Source organism: Colobus angolensis, unplaced genomic scaffold (assembly GCF_000951035.1).
Source record: "Colobus angolensis palliatus isolate OR3802 unplaced genomic scaffold, Cang.pa_1.0 Scaffold39, whole genome shotgun sequence".
In the NCBI taxonomy this organism is placed as follows: Eukaryota; Metazoa; Chordata; class Mammalia; order Primates; family Cercopithecidae; genus Colobus; species Colobus angolensis.
This window is the reverse complement of record NW_012117265.1, coordinates 2,435,329-2,456,355: the sequence shown is the minus strand read 5'-3', so window position 1 is coordinate 2,456,355 and position 21,027 is coordinate 2,435,329. Positions and strand designations below refer to the sequence as shown.

Sequence of the window (21,027 nt, the reverse complement as noted above, 5' to 3'; positions counted from 1 at the left end):
AGGTGGAAGTTGCAGTGCAACCAAGATTGCGCCACTGCACTCCAGCCTGGGTGACAAACTGAGACCGTGTCTTAAAAAAAAAAAAAAAAAAAAAAGGCTGGACGTGGTGGCTCACACCTGTAATCCCAGCACTTTGGGAGGCTAAGGCGGGCAGATCACGAGGTCAGGAGTTCAAGACCAGCCTGACCAACATGGTGAAACCCTGTGTCTACTAAAAATACAAAAATTAGCCAGGCATGGTGGCATGCATGTAATTCCCGCTACTCAGGAGGGTGAAGCAGGAGAATCACTTGAACCTGGGAGGCAGAGTTTGCAGTGAGATGAGATCGCACCACTGTACTCCGGCCTGGGTGACAGAGCGAGACTCTGTCTCAAAAAAAAAAGAAAAGAAAAATTATAAAGGCCAGGCATGGTGGCTCATGCCTGTAATCCCAGCACTTTTGGAGGCCAAGGTAGGAGGATTGCTTGAGCTCAGGAGTTCATGACCAGCCTTGGCAACATAGCAACACCCTGTCTCTGTTTAGAAAGAAAGGCCAGACATGGTGACCCACGCCTGTAATCCCAGCACTTTGGGAGGCAAAGGCGGGCAGATCACAAGGTCAGGAGATCAAGACCACCCTGGCTAACATAGTGAAACCCTGTCTCTGCTAAAAATGCAAAAAATTAGACAGGCATGGTGGCAGGTGCCTGTAGTCCCAGCTACTCAGGAGGTTGAGGCAGGAGAATGGTGTGAACCTGGGAGGTGGAGCTTGCAGTGAGCCTAGATTGTGCTGCTGCACACTAGCCTGGGTGACAGAGCGAGACTCCATAAAAAAAAAAAAAGATAAAGGTTTAAAGTTAATGAGCTGCCTGTAATCCCACACTTTGGGAGGCTGCGGCAGGAGGATTGCTTGAGCCCAGGAGTTCAAGATCAGGCTGGGTAACATAATGGGACCTGTCTCTACAAATATTTTTTTTTAATTAGTCAGGTGTGGTGGTGGACACCTGTAGTCCCAGCTACTCAGGAGGCTGAAATGGGATGATCTCTTGAGCCCAGCAGGTTGAGACTGCAGTGTGTCATGATCATGCTGCTGCACTGTAGCCTGGGCAATAGAGCAAGACCCTATCTCAAAAAAAAAATTATTTTTAAATAAAAAGTTTATATAAGCATCCATCTTAAGAAGATATTAATACAAATTTCTGTAGGTGAAGTTTAAATTAAAAACAAAACATGAGCTAGGAAAAGAAGAGCCAATTGAACATAAGGTAACCAGAAAAAAGAAAAGAATAAAATCAAGTCAAAAGGCAGTAAAATAGAAAATAGAAAGTAAAACAACAAAGCTAAACTGTGGCACTTTGAAAAGATCAGTAACAATGATTAGCTCCTAGCAAGACCAATAAGAGACAAGGAGACTTCACTAATTTTTGTTGTCAGGAATGAAAGAAAGAACATTACTACAGACCCTACAGACATTAAAAGGATAGTAAGGGGATATGAACAACTTTACACCAATATATTTGACAACTTAGATGAACAAATTCCTTGAAGATACAAGTATGACAGTTGCAATAAAGGAATATTACAGGGCACTGTGGAAGAATTTAGTTGGGGGATTGTTCTAAGTCCAGAGGGGCCTGGAAAGTTTTCCCAGAAGTGATATTTAAACTGAGACCTGATGGAGAAGCAGGATTTGACCAGGTTGATAGAATGGTGTTGCAGGCCAGGGAAATAGTGTGTGCAAAGGCCCTAAGGTTGGAATGAGCTTTCTGTGACCGAAGAAAAAAGTTCACTCTAATGACACATTTTGGTGTTTGATGACCACACGCCATGTCCTTTTTGGGTCCAAACCCCCAAGCAAACCCGACTGGCTTGAACAGAAATGTTTAAAAAGATAAATGCAAACCCAGTAGTAAGAGAAACTTGGAAGTTTCTGGGCTGTAAACAGGAGGCAGTTTATCCTGTGAACTATATCACAAACTATATCCAGAATTGATCTGGAACTGGAATTCCCTTTCACCTGGCTAATGAAACTTCTGAGTCTTTTTCCTCCCTGTAACTTTACCTTGTGAGCACTCACTACCCACTAGGCATTGCATTTCCTACTACAAGTTCTTTGAATCTAATGTCTATTACTCTTTTTTTTTTTTTTTTGAGATGGAGTTTCACTCTTGTTGCCCAGGCTGGAGTGCAGTGGTGCAATCTCAGCTCACCACAGCCTCCACCTCCTGGGTTCAAGCAATTTTCCTGCTTCAGCCTCCCAAGTAGCTGGGATTACAGGTGTGTGCCACCATGCCCAGCTAATTTTTTGTATTTAGTAGAGACAGGGTTTCACCATGTTAGGCTGGTCTTGACCTCCTGACCTCAGGTGATCTGCCTACCTCGGCCTCCCAAAGTGCTGGGATTACAGGCGTGAGCCACCACATCTGGCCTAATGTCTACTACTCTTAGCCCCATTCTGCAGAGCAGTATACTGAAGGTTCAAAGGAGGTAAGCCATGCCTGAGGTCACAGAGGCCAAGCCCTAACCACCATGTCCTCCCACTCCTGTCCCTATTTGTTTAAATGTTGGCACTGGTTAGGCTATGGTTTGTGTCTTGTGTGTGGGTTTCCAGACATCCCACTGCTGTCACCCTGTCTCATTCCCAGGAGTTCTCTTAGAAGGAGAGACAGAAGGCTGGGCACGGTGGCTTACTCCTCAAATCCCAGTGCGTTGGGAGGCTGAGGCAGGCGGATCACGAGGTCAAGAGATCGAAACCATCCTGGCCAACACGGTGAAACCCTGTCTCTACTAAAAATACAAAAATTAGCTGGGCATGGTGGCTCCTGCCCATAGTCCCAGCTACTCAGGAGGCTGAGGCAGGAGAATCGCTTGAACCTGGAAGGCAGAGTCTGCAGTGAGCCGAGATCGCTCCGCTGCACTCCAGCCTGGGCAACAGAGCAAGACTCTGTCTCAAAAATAAAAATAAAAAAAGAGGAAAAAATGGTGAAAACCACCTACCCATCTCATCCATTTTTTCCCCTCTAATCTGTAGATCGACGGCCAGAGAGGTGCCTGGGTCTGATGTATGTTTGGGGAAGGGGTGGGGAGAGGAGAGAGTCCCTTTCAGTGCTCAAGCCTGTGTGTGCAACTTCCTGCCAGTGAGGAAACTCTCAGCTCGAGAATCAGCCCTGGTTCTCCTTTCCCCGATCTGGCCTCACAGGAGGAGTTGGCCGGGAGCCTTGGGCCCCTCTGGCCTCAGCCGGATTTCCCAGCCAAACGCGGGGGAGAGATGCCCTGGACCATCTTGCTTCTTGCAGCTGGTGAGTCTGAAGCCCCCCTTTCAGATCCCCCACGCCTTTCCCCCCATCCCCTGTCCACCTTGCTGCTCTGGGGGCAGAAACCAGTGCAGGGGCTGCCGTTCCCAGGGCATCGAGGAGGCTGAGCTCTGGGCAGATGGGTTTGCCCGTGAGCCTTGGAAATTCTCCAGCAGTGTTGCTTTTTTCTTGTTAGGCTCCTCATCACCCCCAAGTTTACGAATATCAGAAATATCACCCCTCTGGAGTCAACTGTGCCCACACCCCATGACTCAGCCCCGCTTGGTGTCCGAAGGCTCTTTGAGTGCTGGGGCAGGAGGAGGGTCTACCTAGGGGGATATCAGTGTGGCAGGGGTGGGTGGGGGTTGAAGGCTGGAAGAGGGAGGTTTGTGTAGACCTCAACATGGCCAGACACTCTGTTCAGAAGCCTGTGGGCAGTCAGGAGAGTGATGGGTCCCCAGGAAACTTCATCCTGCAGCAAGCTGTGCTCCAAAATCCATATTCCTCACCCCAGCCTGGAAAAGAAGATAAAAGTCCTCTCCTGCCCTCCCCATCACTCATCCCCTCCCGCTCCTGCCACCCCCCTCACTCACCCCCTCCCTCCTGCCATAATGGCCTCCTTGCTGCTCCTTTTTTAATTTTAATTTTTATTTTTAGATAGAGACAGGATCTCACTGTATTCCCCAGGCTAGTCACAAATTCCTGGGCTCAAGCAATCCTCCCACCTTGGCCTCCCAAAGTGCTGGGATTACAGTCATGAGCCACTGCATCCAGTGTTTGCTTCTCCTTAAACACCCCCATGCCCCTTCCATCCCCTGGACCTTTGCCTATGCTGTTCCCTCTGCTGGAATGCCCTTTCCCAGCTCTCCAAATGGGTCCTTCCTCACCACTCAGGACTCAGCTCATGGGAGGCCAAGATGGGAGGATCGCTTGAGGTGAGGATCTGGGCAACATAGTGAGATCCCATCTCTACACAAAATAAGCAAAATTAGCTAGCCAGGTTCACCAGCCTGGCCAATATGGTGAAACCCCGTCTCTACTAAAATTATAAAAATTAGCCGGGTGTGGTGGCACGTAGTCCCAGGTACTCAGGAGGCTGAGGCCACTGTACTCCAGCCTGGGCAACAAAGCACGATTTTATCTCTAAATAAATAAATAGTAAATAAGTTAAATAAAAATAAAGTAATAAGGGTATAGTTATGTTGCTGTGTAATAGCCAATGCTATTACTGAAAATTGATGGCCAGGCATGGTAGCTCACGCCTGTAATCCCAGCACTTTGGGAGGCCAAGGTGGGCGGATCCCATGAGGTCAGGAGTTCGAGACCAGCCTAGCCAATATATTGAAACCCCATCTCTACTAAAAATATAAAAATTGGCCAGACACAGTGCCACATGCCTGTAATCATAGCTACTTGGGAGGCTGGAGGATCACTTGAACTCAGGAGGTGGAGGCTGCCGTGAGCCAGGATCACGCTAGTGCATTCCATCCTGGTGGCAGAGTGAGACTCCGACTCAAAGAAAAAAAAATGAAAAATGCGGTGGCTCACGCCTGTAATCCCAGCACTTTGGGAGGCCAAGGCGGGCGGATCACAAGGTCAGGAGATCGAGACCATCCTGGCTAACACGGTGAAACCCCGTCTCTACTAAAAATACAAAAAATTAGCCGGACATGGTGGCGGGCGCCTGTAGTCCCAGCTACTCGGGAGGCTGAGGCAGGAGAATGGTGTGAACCCAGGAGGCAGAGCTTGCAGTGAGCCGAGATTGCGCCACTACACTCCAGCCTGGGTGACTGAGCGAGACTCCGTCTCAAAAAAAAAAAAAAAAGAAAAATGAAAATTAATTCAACTACAGGGAGCCGTCACCATGTGCCAGGCAATGTGGGGCAGGGTCACTAGCCTCCCGACTCACAGAAAACACAAGGCCAAGGGAGGGTGATCTACTTGCCGGAGGCCACAAAGCCAGGTCAGCCTCCACTCTCACCACGCACCCACCCACCTTACCGTCTGCATTGCAGGCTCCTTGGCGATTCCACGACCGTCCATCCGGCTGGTGCCTCCGCACCCAAGCAACCAAAAGGACCCCATCTACATCGCATGCATGGCCCCTGGGAACTTCCCGGGGGCGAATTTCACACTGTATCGAGGGGGGCAGGTGGTCCAGATCCTGCAGGCCCGCGAGGACCAGCGCGGGGTGACATTTAACCTGAGCAGCGGCAGCAGCGAGGCTCCAGGGGAACCCTTCCACTGCCAGTATGGAGTGTTAGGCGAGCTCAGCCAGCCCCAGCTGTCAGATCTCAGCGAGCCTGTGAACGTCTCCTTTCCAGGTAAGGCCCTTCTATGGGATCTCACTACCAGGGGCTTCATTTTCCCACACGGACCCCTTGTATGTACTGTTGGCTCAGAGACCTTCCCAGAAAAAGCCAGGCTTACACTCTGCCAGGACTTACTCGCCTTTCCTTTTTCCACCTTCTCAGCCAGCCCAAAAGAGGATTTGTTGGTTCACTGAGCTGAAGTCAGCTCACAGGATCAACTTCAGGTATGGCTAGATCCAGGTGCTGAAAGCTGTCAGGAACCATTTGCCCCATCTCCGCTCCACATTGTTCTCTGTCTTATTGTCAGGCAACCCATCTCCCTCACGGTACCAAAATTGTTGCTGTGATTCTTCCCATTTTGCAGATAAGGAAACTGAGGCACAGGAGGTACACCTTGTACACATGTAACAGGTAGCTAGTCGGGGATGCCATTGCCTTCCAAAAACCATGCATTACACCTCCGTGACCTACATTACTTGCCCTCTTGGCCACATACTTTTTTTTTTTTTCTTCCCAAGATGGAGTTTTGCTCTTGTTGCCCAGGCTAGATGCAATGGCGTGATCTCGGCTCACTGCAGCCTCCGCCTCCTGGTTCAAGCAAGACTCCTGCCTCAGCCTCCTAAGTAGCTGGGATTACAGGTGTGTGCCACCATGCCCGGCTAATTTTTGTATTTTTAGTAAAGATGGGGTTTCACCATGTTGGCCAGGCCGGTCTCGATCTCCTAACCTCAGGTGATCCACCTGCCTCGGCCTCCCAAAGTGCTGGGATTACAGGCTTGAAGGCTTGAGCCACCGCGCCCGGCCTTTTTTTTTTTTTTTTAATGAGACAAGGTTGTCCAGACTAGAGGACAATGGCACAATCATACCTCACTTCATCCTCAAATTCCTGTCCTCAAGTGATCCTCCCACCTCAGCCTCCTAAGTAGCTGGGACTACAGGTGTGCACCACCATGCCCAGCTAATTAAAAAAAATCATTTTAGAGATGAGGGTCTCAAAATGTTCACCAGGGCTGGACATGTCTTGGGCGTGGGTTTCCAAATATCCCACTGCTGTCACCCTGTCTCATTCCCAGGAGTTCTCTTAGAAGGAGAGACAAAAGGCTGGGCACGGTGGCTCACGCCTGAAATCCCAGCGCTTTGGGAGGCTGAGGCGGGTGGATCACGAGGTCAAGAGATCGAGACCATCCTGGCCAACATGGTGAAACCCTGTCTCTACTAAAAATACAAAAATTAAACTGGGCATGGTGGCTCCTGCCCGTAGTCCCAGCTACTCAGGAGGCTGAGGCAGGAGAATTGCTTGAACTGGGAGGCGGAGTCTGCAGTGAGCCGAGATCGCTCCGCTGCACTCCAGCCTGGGCAACAGAGCAAGACTCTGTCTCAAAAAATAAAAATTAAAAAGAGGAAAAAATGGTGAAAACCACCTACCCATCTCATCCATCTTTTTCCCCTGTAATCTGGATGTGGTGGCTCATGCTTGTAATCCCAATACTTTGGGACGCTGAGGTAGGTGGATCACCTGAGGTCAGAGCTTTAGACCAGCCTGACCAACGTGGTGAAACCCTATCTCTACTAAAAATACAAAAATTAGCTGGACATGGTGGTGTGCGTGTATAATCCCAGCGGCTTGGGATGCTGAGGCAGGAGGATCATTTGAACCTGGGAGTCACAGGTTACAGTGAGCCAAGACAGTGCCATTGCACTCCAGCGTGGGCAACAGAGCAAGATTCTGTCTCAAAAAAAAAAAAAAGATGTTGACCAGCCTAGTCTTGAACTCTTAACCTCAAGTGATCCTCCCACCTCAGCCTCCAGAGTAGCTGGGATTACAGATGTGAGTCACTATGCCCAGCATGAGCCACATAAGGCTTCTGAACACTTACTATGCACCAGGAACTGTCCTTGGGCTTGCCCTCCTACAGCTGACATTCCAGGCAGATGAGGACAGATAATAAACATGAAATCCAACATATTCAACCTGCCAGCAGGGCACCAGATAAAATCCACTTGGGTGAGGATGTCATTATTTGAAGTAGAGTAGGGCGACTGGCCCAATGTTCTAATGGTCAGTCCTCTGGACTCTGAAGTAGGGTATTGCAATCAGGGAAGCCCTCTCTGAGGAGGTGGCATTTGAGCAAAGAACTGAATGATGAGGAGGAGCCAACCACGTGGATATCCGGGGCACGTATTGCAGGCAGAGGATACAGGCTGTGCAAAGACCACGAGGCTGAAGCTTCCCTGGTGTGTCTAAGGAGCCCAGTATGGCTGAAGGATGGTGAATAAGGAAGAAAATAGGGAGAGGTGGGGCAGGGAGTTCACCAGGAGGCTCGTGGGGGGCCTGGTAGACCACAGCAAGGATTTTAGCTTTTCACCCGAGTCAGACGGGAACCCCGGCAGGGCTGATGTCCTTTTCTGATCTCTGAGTGAGGAGGCTGGGCATGGGTTATGGGTCAAGAAGCAGGAGAGAGGAGCCCTCGGTGGCCTTCTGTGTTACCATCAGTCAGAACTTTCCTGGCCGGGTGCAGTGACCCAAGCTGTAAGCCCAGGACTTTGGGAGGCTGAGGCGGGAGGATTCTTTGAGCCAAGGAGTTCAAGATCAGCCTGGGCAACATAGTGAAACCCTGTGTTTACAAAAAAAAATAATAATTTTATTTTTTTTTTAGATAGGGGTCTTGCTTTGTTGACCAGGCTAGAGTGCAGTGGCGCAATTACAGCTCACTGAAGCCTCCACTTCCTGGGCTCAGTCAATCCTCCCTTCTCAGCCTCCCTAGTAGCTGGACTACAGCCTTGCACCACCACGCTTGGCTAATATTTCTATTTTTTGTAAAGACAGGGACTCACTATGTTGCCCAGGTTGGTCTCAAACTCCTGGGCTCAAGTGATCCTGCCACTCAGCCTCCCAAAATACTGGAATTACATGAGCCACCGCACGCCTGGCTCTGGCCAATTTTTTTATTTTTACTTTTTTGGAGATGGAGTCTCACTCTGTCGCCCAGGCTGGAGTGCAGTGGTGTGATCCCAGCTCACTGCAGCCTCTACCTCCAAGGTTCAAGCAATTCTGCCTCAGCCTTCCTAGTAGCTGGGATTACAGGCGTGTGCCACCATGCCCAGCTAATTTTTGTATTTTAGTAGAGATGGGGTTTCACCATGTTGGCCAGGCTGGTCTCAAACTCAGGTGATCCGCCTGCCTTGGCCTCACAAAGTGCTAGAATTACAGGCGTGAGCCACCATGCCCAGCTAATTTTTTGTATTTTTTTTAGTAGAGACGGGGTTTCACTGTGTTAGCCAGGATGGTCTCGATCTTCTGACCTCGTGATCCGCCCGTCTCGGCCTCCCAAAGTGCTGGGATTACAGGCTTGAGCCACCGTGCCTGGCCTTTTTTTTTTTTTTAGTAAGAAGGGGTTTCACAGTGTTAGCCAGGATGGTCTTGATCTCCTGACCTCGTGATCCGCCCGTCTCGGCCTCCCAAAGTGCTGGGATTACAGGCTTGAGCCACCGTGCCTGGCCTTTTTTTTTTTTTTAGTAAGAAGGGGTTTCACAGTGTTAGCCAGGATGGTCTTGATCTCCTGACCTCGTGATCCGCCCGCCTCGGCCTCCCAAAGTGCTGGGATTACAGGCTTGAGCCACCGTGCCTGGCCTTTTTTTTTTTTTTAGTAAGAAGGGGTTTCACAGTGTTAGCCAGGATGATCTTGATCTCCTGATCTGGTGATCCACCCACTTCGGCCTCCCAAGGTGCTGAGATTACAGGTGTGAGCTACTGTGTCCGGCTAATTTTTTTTTTTTTTTTTAATTAGCAGGGCCTGATGGCATGTGCCGGTAGGATGAGGCAGGTGGATCACTTAAGCCGGGGAGGTAGAGGATATTGTGAGCCATGATCGCACCACTGCACTCTAGCCTGGGTGACAGAGGGAGACCCTGTCTGTAAAAACATTTTTTTTTTTTTTTAGAGTGTGACACAGAGTCTCACTCTGTCGCCCAGGCTGAAGTGCAGTGGCCCGATCTCAGCTCACTGCAACCTCTGCCTCCCAGGCTCAAGCGATTCTCCTACCTCAGCCTCCCGAGTAGCTGGAACTACAGGCGCCAACCACCCTGCTAATTTTTGTATTTTTAGTAGAGATGGGATTTCACCATGTTGGCCAGGGTGGTCTTGAACTCCTGACCTCAAGTGATCTGCCCATGTCGGCCTCCCAAAGTGCTGGGATTACAGGCATGAGCCCCACCACGCCTGGCCCAAACAACTTTTAAAAAGAACTTTTTCACTGCAAAAAAGAATCTTGTTGCCAGCGGAGGCCAACACACAGCTATGACAGAGCAGTTCTCTGTCCTTCCCGGCCTCAGGCTCCTCTATCAAAGGCCTCCTTCTCTCACCTTGGCCTTGTGGTCTTGGAGTAGGGAGCTGACAACACCCCTTCTGCCCCAGGTGAATCAATGAACAAGGCTCACATTGTGAGAACACCAAGCATCTGTCTTCCTCCCCCTCCTGGCTTAGCTCCTCACCTCCCTTGGGGTTGGGGCATCTCCTCTTTCTCCAGGAAGGGGAAGCCAAGTCCTGTGCTGAGAAGGTGACTCTGAAACTGCCACTCCCATGCCTGTGTGACTAGCTTCTGGGTGGATCTCAGGGTCTACCGTTGGGCTGGGAGTGGATGTCGTCGGGCCACTGGCACCCAGACTGCAAGTAATAAAAACCTGACTCACACTGGCTCTACCAACAAGAGGGGATTTGTTGGTTCACTGAGCTGAAGTCAGTTTACATGGCTGACTTCAGATGTGGCTGGATCCAGGTGCTGAAAAATGACAGAAAGCATTTGCCTTCTCAGCTCCTCTTCTATCTTATTCTCAGGTTGTTTCTCCCCCTCACGGTGGCAAGAATGTGCCCTGAAGCTTCAGATATATATTCTCTCTTTTTTTTTTTTTTTGAGACAGATTCTGGCTCTGTCACTCGGACTGGAAGGCAGTGGTGCAATGTCAACTCACTGCAGCCTCCGCCTTTTAGGTTCAACACAGGCACTTGCCACCACGCCCGGCTAATTTTTGTATTTTTAGTAGAGACGAGGTTTCACTATGTTGGCCAGGTTGATCTCGAACTCCTGACCTCAGGTGATCCACCCTCCTCAGCCTCCCAAAGTGCTGGAATTACAGGCATGAGCCACTGTGCCCAGCCATCTCTTTTTTTGTTTGTTTCTTCAGACAGGGCGGGGTCTCTATGTCACCCAGGCTGGAGTGCAGTGGCATGATCTCAGCTCACTGCAACCTCCACCTCCTGGGTTCAAGCTATTCTTGTGCCTCAGCCTCCCAAGTAACTGAAATTACAGGCGTGAACCACACCTGGCTAATTATTTGTGGGGTTTTGTTGTTTTTGTTTTGTTTTGTTTGTTTTTGAGATGGAGTCTTGCTCTGTCACCCAGGCTGGAGTTCAGTGGCACGATCTCAGCTCACTGCAACCTCTGCCTCCCGAGCTCAAGCAATTCTCCTGCCTCAGCCTCCTGAGTAAGTGGGACTACAGGCACGTGCCAGCACGCCTGGCTAATTTTTTGTATTTTTATTAGAGATGGGGTTTCAGTGTTAGCCAGGATGGTCTCAATCTCCTGACCTTGGGATCCACCCGTCTTGGCCTCCCAAAGTGCAGGGATTGCAGGTGTGGGCCACCGCACCCGGCCAATTATTTATATTTTTAATATAGACAGAATTTCCCTGTGGCTAGACTGGTCTTGAGCTCCTGGCCTCAAGTAATCCACCTGCCTTAGACTCCCAAAGTGTTGGGATTACAGGCATGAATCACCGTGCCTGGCCTAAGAGATCTATTCTATGCAATGCTAGGCAGAGGAGTAAAACTCTTTCCCCAATGGTACCTCCAAAGTCCCAGACTTAGCTCTCATTGGCTCCACTGGGTTACGTGCTCATCCTGAACCAATCATAATAGCCAGGAGTGAGGGATATGCTAATTGGCCAGACACAAAGTTTGCTAAGTCTCGAGTCCATCTGCATTCATGTTCTTTGGTTGGGGGTTATGGGGTAACGGCTGGCTACTCAAAGGTCACCTGGAGAGATGACACTGACCTGCCCACTCTCTTTTCTGATTTTCCTCCAGTGCCCACTTGGATCTTGGTGCTCTCCCTGAGCCTGGCTGGCGCCGTCTTCCTCCTCGCTGGGCTGGTGGCTGTTGCCCTGGTGGTCAGAAGAGGTAACAGCATGCAAAGAAAGCCTGGCACATAAGTTGCCAGTTGATAACTTCTGGAACGTGAAAATGTGCTTACACTCACAACTCACACTATTTTGTTTTCAGGTTCAATAATTTGTTCATCACACCCCTTTTAAAAATATTTATTTATTTATTATTTTTCTTCTCAGGTAGAGTCTCGCTCTGTCGCCCAGGCTGGAGTGCAGTGGTGCGATCTCGGCTCACTGCAACCTCCACCTTCGAGGTTCAAGCGATTCGCCTGCCTCAGCCTCTCAAGTAGCTGGGATTAGAGGTGTGCACTACCATGCCCAGCCAATGTTTGTATTTTTAGTAGAGATGGGGTTTCGCCATGTTGCCCAAGCTGGTCTTGAACTCCTGACCTCAGGTGATCCGCCCGCCTCGGCCTCCCAAAGTGTTGGGGTTACAAGTATGAGCCACAGTCCCTGGCCTAAAAATTTTGTATTTGGAGACTCGCTGTGTCATCCAGGCTGGAGTGCAATGGCAGGATCATAGCTCGCTGCATCCTTGACCTCCTGGGCTCAAGCAGTTCTCCTGCCTCAGCCTCCAAAGTAGCTGGGACCACGGGTGCATGCCACCACATGCAGCTAATTATTTATTTTATTTTTTTTAAGACAGGGTCTTGCTATGTTGCCCAGGCTGGGTAACTTCTGGGTTCAAGAATCCTCCCACCTCAGCCTCCCAAAAGTTCTGGGACCACAGGCGCACACTACCACACCCTGCTAATTTTTTAAAAATATTTTTTGTTGGCTGGGCGCGGTGGCTCAAGCCTGTAATCCCAGCACTTTGGGAGGCCGAGACGGGCGGATCACGAGGTCAGGAGTTCGAGACCATCCTGGCTAACACGGTGAAACCCCGTCTCTACTAAAAAATACAAAAAGCTAGCCGGGCGAGGTGGCGGGCGCCTGTAGTCCCAGCTACTCAGGAGGCTGAGGCAGGAGAATGGCGTAAACCTGGGAGGCGGAGCTTGCAGTGAGCTGAGATCTGGCCACTACACTCCAGCCCGGGCGACAGGGCAAGACTCCATCTCAAAAAAAAAAAAAAAAAAAATTTTTTTGTTGACTGGATGTCGTGGTTCACGCCTGTAATCTCAGCACTTTGGGAGGCCAAGGCGGGCAGATCACCTGAGGTTGGGAGTTCAGTATCAGCCTGACCAGTATGGAGAAACCCTGTCTCTACTAAAAATACAAAATTAGTTGGGCATGGTGGCGCATGCCTGTAATTCCAGCTACTTGGGAGGCTGAGGCAGGAGAATCACTTGCCCAGGAGGTGGCAGTTGCGGTGAGCTAAGATTGTGCCATTGTACTCCAGCTTGGGTAAAAAGAGCAAAACTCCGTCTCAAAAAAAAAATTTTTTTGTTGTTGAGATAGGGTCTTGCTATGTTGTCCAGGTTGGTCTTCAACTCCTGGGCTCAAGTGATCCTCCTGCTTCAGCCTCCCAAAATGCTGGGATTACAGGCATGTGCCAGCATGCCCAGTCAAATTATGTGTGTGTGTGTGTGTTTTGAGATGTAGTCTCACCCTGTGACCCAGGCTTGAGTGCAGTGAGGCGATCTCGGCTCAGTTGCTCTATTGCCAGGCTGGAGTGCAGTGGCATGATCTTGGCTCACTGCAACCTCCGCCTCCCAGGTTCAAGCGATTCTCCTGCCTCAGCCTCCCAAGTAGCTGGGACTACAGGTGCGTGCCACCACACCCAGCTAACTTTTGCATTTTTAGTGGAGACAGGGTTTCACCATGTTGTCCAGGATGGCCCAGCACTTTGGGAGACCAAAGTGGGCAGATCACAAGGTCAGGAGTTTGAGACCAGCCTGGGCAATATGGTGAAACCCCATCTCTACTGAAAACACAAACATTAGCCGGGCGTGGTGATGTGTACCTGTAGTCGCAGCTACATGGGAGGCTGAGACAGAAGAATTGCTTGAACCCAGGAGACGGAGGTTGCAGTGAGTCGAGATTACACTACTGCAGTCCAGCCTGGGCAACAGAACGAGCCTCCGTCTTGAAAAACAAAACAAAACAAAAAAAAAAAAAAAAAAAAAAAGAAAAACAAAACAAAAAACAAACAAACAAAAATCTGAGGTCTTCCAGGCCAGGAGGGGTGGCTCACGCCTGTAATCCCAGCACTTTGGAAGGCCGAGGCGGGAGTTCGAGACGAGTCTGGCCAAAATGACGAAACCTCTACTAAAATACAAAAATAGCTGGGCCTGGTGGTGCGCACTTGTAATCCCAGCTACTCAGGAGGCTGAGGCAGGAGAATCACTTAAATCCAGGAGGCAGAGGTTGCAGTGAGCCAAGATTGAGCCACTGCACTCCAGCCTGGGTGACAAAGTGAGACTCTGTCTTAAGAAAAAAAAAAAACAGAAATTGCCGGATACAGTTAGGACCAAAATCTAACCCAAGCTCATTTCTTTTTTGTTCCAGTTAAACTCAAAAATTTACAGAAGAAAAGGTGAGATCATCCCTGGAGACCCACAGAGGGTGGTTTGGGGATAGAAGGACACTTCCCTAGCAGGGTGGGCACTCCACACCCCCCCCCACAAACAGCGCCTCCTGGTGGGCATGCTGCATAATAGGAACAGGTGCCATTTATTAAGTGCCTCCTGTGTGCTGGAGGACTATGCTAGGACTCTGAAGCTGGAGCTCCTTATCCTTATGGCAGCCCTGGAAACAGGCACTACAAATAGCCCTATTTGACAGAAGAGAGGACTGAGGCTCAGCGCTGAGTCACAGAGTGAGCAGTTTGCCCAGGGAGAGGCCCTTCCCCATACCCCTTTACCCCCAGCTGCCAGAAAATGGTCACAATCACTCTAGATACCCACAAGCAGTTTCTAAAGAATGCCCCTGGGTGGCCGGGTGCCGTGGCTCACGCCTATAATCCCAGCACTTTAGGAGGCCGAGACGGGTGGATCACGAGGTCAGGAGATCGAGACCATCCTGGCTAATATGGTGAAACTCCGTCTCTACTAAAAATACAAAAATTAGCCGGGTGTGGTGGCGGGTACCTGTAGTCCCAGCTACACAGGAGGCTGAGGCAGGAGAATGGCGTGAACCCAGGAGGCGGAGCTTGCAGTGAATGGAGATTGCGCCACTGCACTCCAGCCTGGGCGACAGAGTGAGACTCTGTCTCAAAAAAAAAAAAACAAAAATGCCCCTGGGGTTGTGCAATGCCCAATTGCACTGTAGGCGATGGCCCAGGTTCCTGGGCACCAGGATGTCCTAACTGGCCCTGGCCTTAGTTTCTCTCCTCTGAGAGTGGGGAGACATCCTGCTGCCTGGTGGTAAAGACCTGCTCTAGGGATTGAATCTCAGCTTCACCTGGCTGTGGATCTCCTACCCAGAAGAATATACATATGTATTTTTTTTTTTTTAGACGGAGTCTCACTCTGTCGCCCAGACTGGAGTGCAGTGGCACAATCTCAGCTCACTGCAACCTCTGCCTCCCAGGTTCAAGAGATTCTGCTGCCTCAGACTCCTGAGTAGCTGGGACTACAGGCATGCACCACCACACCTGGCTAATTTTTGTAGTTTTTAGTAGAGATGGGGTTTTGCCATGTTGTTCAGGCTGGTCTTGAACTCCTGACCTCAAGTGATCCCCTGCCTCGGCCTCCCAAAGTGCTGGGAATACAGGTGTGAGTCCCCGCACCTGGCCCAAGAGAATTTCCATGTTTTTTTTCTTTCCCCGGCCAAGGGGCTGTCCTACAGCGTGACAGCTCCAGAAATCAGGATGTTATTGCTTTTCTGTGAGGAAGACCCATGGGTCAGTGGGTGGGGAGCAAAGGCTACGTTGTGGTTGTGGTTTGGGGCTAGAGCTTTCCCAATCAAGCCTCCTGACTCAAAGGGCAACCCTGGTCCCTGTCACTTTCTCCTCAATTCCTTTGCAGAGATCGAGAATCCTGCTGGGCCCAGATTAACTTCGACAGCACAGGTCTGTGCCTCCACACTCCTGACTCCAGTGGGGAAAGGATTACACCTCCAAATGCCATCTGACCTCATCACACGCCAGTCAAATTTCTGTGACTGCTTGTTCCCTTTAGGGTCAAAACACACCCTCACCATCTCTTCCCCTGGGTTCTCACCTTCTCTCCTTTGACTTAACCTAAAGGTCTCCTCTTCTGGGAAGCCTTCCCTGACTCCCTAGACAGGGTCTGTGCCTGCTACTTACAGGACCCCAGGACCGACCATTCTTCTTACCCCTTGGTAGAAATACAATTAGGTGGCCTGGTGCGGTGGCTCACGCCTGTAATCCCAACACTTTGGGAGGCCGAGGCAGGCGGATCACAAGGTCAGGAGATGGAGACCATCCTGGCCAACATGGTGAAACCCTGTCTCTACTAAAAATACAAAAATTAGCTGGGCATGGTGGCACATGCCTGTAATCCCAGCTGCTTGGGAGGCTGAGACAGGAGAATCGCTTGAACCAGGAGGCAGAGGTTGCAGTGAGCCAAGATGGCACCACTGCACTCCAGCCTGGTGACAAAGCAAGACTCTGCCTCAAAAAAAGGAAGAAAGAAACAAAAATGAATCTCAAAAAAAGGAAGAAAGAAACAAAAATGAAACAGAATTCAGTGATCATTGGGTGCTTGCATATTTAATACTCATTTCCTCCGCTGGACAGCCAGCTCCATGGGGAAAGGACCGTGTCTATCTCGGGGACTCCGGGGCCACACTTGCCTTCCAGAACATGTCATTCTGCCAGCTTCCCCAAGGGGGTGAGAGGCAGCCACTCTGTCACGTAGGATGTTCTCTTGAAGGCACCCCAAGCAGAGAAATGTATTCTCTGTACTTCATTCCTGGTCCGACACACACATTTATTGAGCACTTACTATGTGCTGAGATCTGGGAGGGTCCTTTTATAACCAAGACAGATGTGCGTTCTGTCCACAAGCCCGTTCTTCAATGGGGAACAACCCGTGGTAGCACCAGACTGTCTGGGACAAGGCAGGTGGTCCCCTGAGGAAGTGATGCTTTTCTTTTTTTTTTTTTTTTTGAGACGGAAGCTAGCTGTGTTGCCCAGGTTGGAGTGCAGTGGCACGATCTCAGCTCACTGCAACCTCTGCCTCCCGGGTTCAAGCGATTTTCCTGCCCCAGCCTCTCGAGTAGCTGGAATTACAGGCATGAGCCACCATGCCCAGCTAATTTTTGTATTTTTAGTAGAGGTAGGGTTTCACCATGTTGGCCTGGCTGGTCTCGAACTCATGACCTCAGGTGATCTACCCACCTCAGCTTCCCAAAGTGCTGAGATTACAGGCAGTTACAGGCATGAGCCATCGCAACTGGCCCTGCTTTTTGTTGTTTTTGTCTTTGAGACAGAGTCTTGCTCTGTCACCCAGACAGGAGCACAGTGGCTCAGCCTTGACCTCCTAGGCTGAAGTGATCCTCCCCTCTCAGCCTCCTGAGTAGCTGGGACCACAGGTACACACCACCACACTCGGCTACTTTTTAAATTTTTTTTTTTCCCCTAGAGACAAAGAATTGTGTTGCCTAGGCTGGTCTTGAACTCCAGGGCTCAAGTGATCCTCCCTCCTTGGCCTTCCAAAGCATTGGGATTACAGCCATGAGCCACCTCACCTGGCTGGAAGTGATGTTTAAGCAGAGACCTACAAGAATGGGTGATGGAGGCCAGGTGCAGTGACTCCTGCCTGTAATCCCAGCACTTTGGGAGGCCGAGGCAGGCAGATCTCTTGGGGCCAGGAGTTCGAGACCAGCCTGGCCAACATGGTGAATCCCAATCTCCAGTAAAAATATAAAAATTAGCTGAGGGTGGTGGTGCATACCTGTAATCCCAGCTATTAGGACGCTGAGGCAGGACAATCATTTGAACCCAGGAAGCAGAAATTGCAGTGAGCCGAGATTGCGCCATTCCACTCCAGCCTGGGCAAGAGTGAGACTCCTTCTCAAAAACGAGAAAAAACAAAAGAATGGGTGATGGAGCAATCGGAGGAGCGCCTGGGGAGGAGGAGGAGCTGGCAGGTGCTCCTTCTGGAAGGCCTGAGATAAGATACCCATTTTCCCGAGGGCAGTGAGATCCCCCCTAGGAAGGCTGTGTGTAGAAGGACTAGGTTCAGTTTGTAGCTGTGAACAGTTCACCGTGCAAAATGGGTTGAAAGGGCGCCATAGAGGATGCTGGGAGATGGACCGCAATTGCTTCCCTGTGGGCGGGGATGGCAGGGAGCAGGGAAGTTACAACCAGCCCCCAATCCTTGGTTTTCTTTCTCTTTCTGTTTCAGACATGTCCTTCGATAACTCCCTGTTTACCGTCTCCACGGTGAGTGGTTGTTTTTCTTGGAACCAGTTTTCTGCTGACCGTCCTACCTGGAGAATGGGGCGGGCTCAAGGGGCACCACAAGGCTAAGTTGACCTGCTGTCTCTAAGCTGCGGGGGGCAAGGAAAAGCCCAGAATCACTAAACAGGGACTCGGTGAGCCAAGCATTGGCTCTGAAAAACCCCAGGGAGTGTGGGGATTGAAGGTGGTGATGTCAGGCTGTTGGGTGGCCACAGGCAGGCCTCTTGGGGGTATGTCCTAGCCTGGTCAGTGCTGCCTTTGGTCTCAGTCTTTACTGCCCCTCAGAATGGTGACAGAGGATTCCAGGTGACCTGGTGGCCTCTCTGAGGTTATTCATGGAGACTTGTGACAATCTGATGCATGCTGTGATCAGTCCCCTCTGGGTATAAAGAAAATGAAGTTGCTGGGCATGGTGGCTCCCACCTGTAATCCCAGCACTTTGGAAGGCCAAGGCGGGCGGGTCAGGAGTTTGAGACCAGCCTGACCAATATCGTGAAACCTCATCTCTGCTAAATACAAAAAATTAGCCGGGTGTGGTGGTGCATGCTTGTAATCTCAGCTACTTGGGAGGCTGAGACAGGAGAATCACTTGGACCTGGGAGGTGGAGGTAGCAGTGAGCCAAGGTTGAGCCATTGCACTCCAGCCTGGACTACAAGAGCAAAACTCCATCTCAAAGAAACAAATAAAAATAAAAAAGTAAAAATGCCAAGATTACCCCAAAATGTAGCTGTGCAGAGAGTCCCACAGACCCAGGTTTAAATCTCAGCTCTGACACTGTGTGACATTGGGGAACAATATCCCCCAAAAGCAGAGGGGAGGAATTTTTTTTATTTTTTGAGACAGAGTCTAGCTCTGTTGCCTAGGCTGGAGCGCAGTGGCGTGATCTTGGCTCACAGAACTTCTGAATGCCGGGTTCAAGCGATTCTCTTGATTCTCAGCCTCCCAGATAGCTGGGATTACAAGCACATGCTACCACACCCAGCTGATTTTTGTATTTTTAGTAGCGCCGGGGTTTCGCCAGGCTGGTCTCAAACCCCTGACCTCAGGTGATCCACCTGCCTCGGCCTCTCAAAGTGATGGGATTACAGGTGTGAGTCACCATGCTGGCTGGCTGTGGAAGCTGCTTTAGACAGGAGATCAGGAAAGTCTGAGATGGGTGACAAGCAGGAGGTGGGGAAGATTGGGGATGATTGATCCAGGCTGAGGACACATTTTTGGCACAGTCCAGGAAGCTGGGGTGGAGTGAGGAGTCGAAGGGGACCCCATGCGGAGCTTTGACTTGATCGCTATTGAGCTGGGAGCCTGGGAGGGTTCCCAGTATAGGACAGAGGGGACCGGATTCAGGTGCATACAGGCGCCCTCTGGTGGCTTCTGCAGGGAGGACAGATTTGGGGAAAGCAGGGATCAGGGGAAGGCAGGAGCCTGGAAACTGAAGAGCAGGGCCAAGGGTGCACCAAGGGGTGGGTGGTTTGGTCCAAAATGTTGGCAGTGGAGTTCGAAGAAGTGATCAGATGCATGTTAGGAGAGAGAAAACACAGAGCTGATTTTTGATGAGGGGGCCAAAGGAGAAGAGGGAGGCCAAGGAGGGCGAGGCTTGGAGGGTCAGGAGCGTGGAGTCATCCACCACGGCCCATGGCGCCTGGGAGCAGATGGAGAGGGGAGTCTGCAGTTCCGGAGAGAGGTCAGTTCTAGAGATAGACTAGGAGTGCCCGGGATACAGATGGCAGGAAGGAAGGGGGCTTGGCATGGGCCCGTGCAGCCCTCTGAGGTCTCTGCTTCCAGAATAAATCCTGAGGCCATAAGAAAAACCCGGCAGGCAGGGCTCGATTTAAATGTTTCCATGAGAATCCACACTGCGCAGAGCACCAGCCTGGTGATGCCCCCTCTCCCCACTTTTTGAGGTAGTTTTTATTTATTTATTTATTTATGTTTGTTTGTTTTTTGAGATGGAGTCTTGCTCTGTCACCCGGGCTGGAGGGCAGTGGCATGATCTGGGCTCACTGCAACCTCCGCCTCCTGGATTCAAGCGATTCTCCTGCCTCCGCTTCCCGAGTAGCTGGGATTACAGGTGCCTGCCACCGTGCCTGGCTAATTTTTGTATTTTTAGTAGGGATGGTTTTTCACCATGTTGGCCAGGCTGGTCTCCAACTCCCAACCTCAGGCGATCCGCCTGCCTTGGCCTTCCAAAGTGCTGGGATTACAGGCGTGAGCGACCGTGCCCAGCCTTTTATTTGTTTTTTACTTGTTTTTTGTTTTTTTCTTAAGGACAAGGCGTGATGGCTCATGCCTGTAATCCCATCACTTTAAGAGGCTGAGGTGAGAAGATTGCTTGAGCCTGGGAGGTTGAGTCTGCAGTGAGCTATTATTGCATCACTGCACTCCAGCCTAGGTGACAGAGCAAGACTTTGTCTCAAACAAACAAAAAATGTCAGTATGAAAAACATTCACATGTCAAAATATACAATAAAGTTTTCTTACTAAGTCACGCCTCTTCATCCATTGGCATTCCTTTCTGCAGACATGCAGGTAACCACTGTTAGCAGCTGCATGTGGCAAACACACGCAGAGGTGGATCTGTACCTTCACCTACCACCCTGCCAATTTTTTTTTAAGACAGGGTCTTGCTCTGTCTCCCAGGCTGCAGTGCGGTAGCACCATCATAGCTCACTGCAGCCTTGATCACCTGGGCTCAAAAGATCCTCCAGCCTCAGCCTCCTGAGTAGCTGGGACCACAGGCATCCACCATCATGCCCGGCTAATTTATTTTTATTTATTTATTTATTTATTTTTCTTCTTATTTATTTTTAAATTTTATTTTATTTATTAATTTTTTGAGATAGAGTTTTGTTCTTTTGTCCAGGCTGGAGTAAAGGGTGGCATGATCTCGGCTAACTGCAACCTCCACCTCCTGGGTTCAAGTGATTCTCCTGCCTCAGCCTCCCAAGTAGCTGGGATTATAGGCACCTGCC

General features: G+C 50.3%; 1 protein-coding gene across 1 annotated transcript in view; it reads left to right on the top strand.

Moving 5' to 3' along the window:
- Nucleotides 1–21,027, top strand: part of LOC105520854 (chromosome unknown open reading frame, human C19orf38) — a 33,166-nt gene that overhangs the window by 8,335 nt on the left and 3,804 nt on the right. The window contains exons 2-7 of the mRNA XM_011954832.1: nt 3,180–3,279; nt 5,289–5,597; nt 11,668–11,760; nt 14,196–14,223; nt 15,656–15,699; nt 18,002–18,039. Coding sequence (XP_011810222.1) covers nt 3,180–3,279; nt 5,289–5,597; nt 11,668–11,760; nt 14,196–14,223; nt 15,656–15,699; nt 18,002–18,039 — 612 coding nt within the window. The remainder of the gene's footprint in view (nt 1–3,179; nt 3,280–5,288; nt 5,598–11,667; nt 11,761–14,195; nt 14,224–15,655; nt 15,700–18,001; nt 18,040–21,027) is intronic.